We start from the raw sequence: 4,410 nt of genomic DNA, 5'->3' as shown, positions 1-4,410 counted from the left end.
CCAAAATATTTTTTTTTATTTTTAATGATTTAGTTAAAAATACAACTTGAGTTTTGTTTATATTGTCTTCTTCGTTTAAAGGGATATAATAATTCGATGGGTTAAATGATTTAATATTATCTTCATAAGGTAAAATATTATATGTTTTGTATAGATTATATAAAGCAATAATAATATCAAGTTTATTACGATCATAATTATAAATATAGTTACACAGAATATTATAAGCTAATGGCTTGATTAATATTTTTATGGTCTCTATATCGTTCAAAATAAAGAGAGGTTCCCTTCGAATGAAATTTATTTTGATATTCCCTTTTATTAATATGTTATAATAATAATTACAACATATCATTATTTTTAACAATGATAGTAGATAGCAATTACTTTCATTTTCTGTAATTCTTATTGCAGACGTTGAAGGCATAAGATTATACAAAATATTTTGAATGAAAACACTAAAAAATTTATAGCATATATATTTGTCTAGAAAATATATATTGTTTTGAATGTAGGATGATGATATATATAGTAGATCACGAAAATGTAAGATATGTGCCATATTGTTTAAATGTTTTGTAAAATATATAACATTTTGATATATATCAAATTCGGAATAAATAAAATAAAACAAAAAGATAGATGAAATAATCTTCTCTATATAATTATATAATGATATATGATGACTCTCTTTATAACAATATAAAGAAATATTTTTTTTTGAAATGTATATATTTTCCAAATAGGAAATATATTTGAAAAATAAATCACAATGAATACAAAATAAAATTATTATAATGTATTTTATGATGATGGATTCTTCAATATATATATTCATGTACATAAGACATGAAATAACATATTTATCAACAAAATTGTTATCATTACTACTATTATAATTATTTATAGTCTTATTTTTATCTGTTATGTTGTGATATTCAAATATATCATAATAATTCTGTAAAATATAATTTAAGTATGATTCTGATATGGAATCTAAACATATAGATGAAATATCATATTTCTTCATTTTTAATTCATTTTCAATAAATGATATAAAGTGATGAATACAAAAAAATATATGATATAAAATTTGGATGTAAACAAGCATACTTTTTTCATAATATTGGGATTGCGGAAAATGCAATTTGGTTCCATCAAAAGGAATTATATACATTAGTTGATTTATTAGGTTCAATTTTAAATATATAAAATATTTACATATTTGGTTTAGAATATATATTTTGTATATATTATGTACTAAGACATTTATACTATGTGACAACAAGACAAATTTATCTGATATATTGAATGTATCCTTATTAAATAAAAATTTATTCGTAGAAAGAATGCTATGATTATTTATTTTAAATTTTAAATACATAGAATATATATAATAATAAATATATATATATATTAATATGGGTTTGTTGGTATGATCCTTGTGAAATATTTTGAAGTTCATTATATCCTTTAATTCATTTTTTACATCATATATATTTTGAAAAATATATGTTATCATATATTTGATATATATACTATTATTATTATTATTAATCCATTTGATAAAAGTACAATACTGATTAGTATAATTCATTTTATTTATGCTATAACATAATTCTTCTAGATAAAAAACAAACATTATTTTAAAAAGTTCAGTTTGTAATATATGTCTTGTGTATACTTCATATATAAGTTTGTTCTTTAACATATTATTCATTATATATTTGTGAAGTTTATATAATTTGATACAATTTTGATAATTTTCTATGTAATTATTGGACAAATTTTCATTTTTCTTATATTTCCCTTTTGTCATTTTTTTTTTTTTTTTTATTTTTTTCTTCTTAGCCAAATTATTAATATTTTGATCAAAACTATTTTTAAGTGGTTTGTAAATTTTACAATGTTTTTCATTGTCCTTTTTGTATTGTATCTTATTTGAACAAATTTGAAACTTTACATTCATATACTGGTAATTTTGTTGTTTCTCTTTATGTGCATCTTCTTGATTAGTATAACAAAAATGTGTTTGTTCATTCACACTAACTGAGGTATATCCATAATCATTATTTTGAGCATATTTAGAGGAAAAATGATCTTTATATAAAGGTAAATCATTGTCTGAAAATTTTAAATTTTCCATTGTATTCTTACCAATTTTGTTTTTATATATGTTTTTTTTTTTTTTATGATATTCTTTTTGTAGTGTAGAAAATTTGAATTTAAAAAATGAGTATGCTTTAGGTTTATTTAGAGATTTATTTTTTTTGATAATATTTACTTTATATAATATATTTTGTATTTTGGTTATTTTGGATGATATACGTAATTTAGATATATATGCTTTAATTTTCTTTTTTATATTTATTTTTTCTTTTTTGTTTTTATTACAAGTATACTGTGTGCCATGTAAATGATTTTTATGTCCTATAGAATGATTATTAATATTATCATGTTTGTTATTTTTATGATGTTTATCCATTAAATAATGCTTATTATAGGTATGATTCATATAATATTGATTATGTGAATATTGCCCTTTTTGTTTGTCTTGTGGATTTTGCTCATGAACAATATCTGTATAAGTTGTTACATTGTAGATTTCTTTTTTTTTATGTTGTGCTTTATTTTTTATTATATTAAAATGGTTTTCATTTCTGTGGATTTGATTATTATTGTTAATGTATATATTATCCTTTTCTTGCAAAAAAATCAAATATTCTTCAAATTGTTTTTGTTTATATTTTACTTTATTTTCAAGACTGTCAAATCCACATGAATTATTCAGAGATGAATGTATCCTCTTGATATCAATTAATGATTGTGCATCGTAAATTTCATATGAAATATTATTCTTTGGGGGGATATCAAAATATATCATTTTTTTCTATGATATGATATATATTTATAATGTACACATATATATAAATATATGTACATATTATTTTATGTATGTAATATTTTATATATAATAAAAATATTCGAAAAAATTTTAAAATTTAGATGAATATTAAAAAAAATGGAAATATAAAGTTATTTCTTTTTTTTTTTTTTTAAATTATATTATTCAAGGTAATAAAAAATATATATATATATATATATATATATATATATATATATATATGTATATATTTAAATTTGTGTGTTATGTATGTATTGAGGTTAAGCAATATATATATATATATATATATACTTATGGAATAGAGAAAAACATATAAAAAAATAAAATATAAAAATATCACATATATAAAAAAAATTATAATATATATATTATAAATTTTTTTTTTTTATATGTATACGACAAGTTCATATAATATTTATATTGACATACAATAATTGTGTATATAATAATATTAGTTACTTTTTGTTCAAGTAATTTCCGTATACATCTTTTTATTTCATTTTATATATACATATATAAATATATATAATTTTTTTTTTTTTTTATGTAGACATGATTATTTATTTAATCATAATAGAATAAAACATAGTATAAAATAAAATTATAACATAAATATATATATACATATATATAAATAATTTTTCATTTGTCATTCATATATATTGTATAAATATGCATAATATTGTTTACATGTATTTTCATGCTTATAATTCAAAAAAAAAAATACAATATATTTTATTATATAAGTGCTACACAATATAATATTTATATGTAATATATTCATTCATGTGTATATATAGGAAATATATCTTTGTCCTTTTTTTTTTAAATAATATATAAATATAAATTCATGTAATATACATATGTATATATGTAAATTATGTATTATAAAATGTTCAAAAAAAAAAAAAAAAAAAAAAGAAAGAAAGAAAAATATTCTTTTATATATAATTAAAACAAAATAATATTAATGACAGAAAAAAGGGTGTGAAAAAATATATATATGCAAAGATATAGAAATATAGAAACATTAAATTTAAATTGGATCTTATATTCATTTATGTATTTAAATTTATTTACTTTCTTAATTATCAGTACAAAACATTTAATACATTATTTTAATAAGACAATAAAAATATATAAAATAAAACAACTTCATGGAAACATAAATTTATATGTATATATATTATTTATAATTTTTTTTTATTTTTTTGAGTTTTTTTTTAAATTTATAAATTCTTATTAGCAACTAGATATAATAAAATTGATCTAATTTTTTTAATAAAAAAAAAAAAAAAAAAAAAAAAAAGAATATTTAAATAACTCTAACAAAAAATTACAAAAAAATACTTAAAGACAAATATATCATCTTTAAGTGTGTACAAAAAAAAAAGGGAAAAAAGAAAGAAAAAAAAAAAGACAAATATATATATAATATATAATATATATATATATTTGTACATTCCTCTAGGGTATTTAATTATACAAGAAAAATAAACATATAT

The 4,410-nt window shown here is 17.2% G+C and overlaps 1 protein-coding gene across 1 annotated transcript in view; it reads right to left on the bottom strand.

Annotated features, from left to right (window-relative positions):
* The window catches only part of PGSY75_0903300 (putative membrane protein), a gene marked incomplete at both ends in the record, with an annotated part of 9,216 nt that extends 6,332 nt beyond the window's left edge, over window positions 1-2,884 (bottom strand). Inside the window, one exon of the mRNA XM_018785442.1 lies at window positions 1-2,884. This exon is cut by the window's left edge and continues 6,332 nt beyond it. Coding sequence (XP_018641783.1) covers window positions 1-2,884 — 2,884 coding nt within the window.
* Between the last annotated feature and the right edge of the window lie 1,526 nt (window positions 2,885-4,410).

Source organism: Plasmodium gaboni, chromosome 9, assembly GCF_001602025.1.
Source record: "Plasmodium gaboni strain SY75 chromosome 9, whole genome shotgun sequence".
NCBI classification, from domain to species: Eukaryota; Apicomplexa; class Aconoidasida; order Haemosporida; family Plasmodiidae; genus Plasmodium; species Plasmodium gaboni.
The sequence above is the reverse complement of the archived record's forward strand: the minus strand, read 5'-3'. Positions and strand labels throughout refer to the sequence as shown.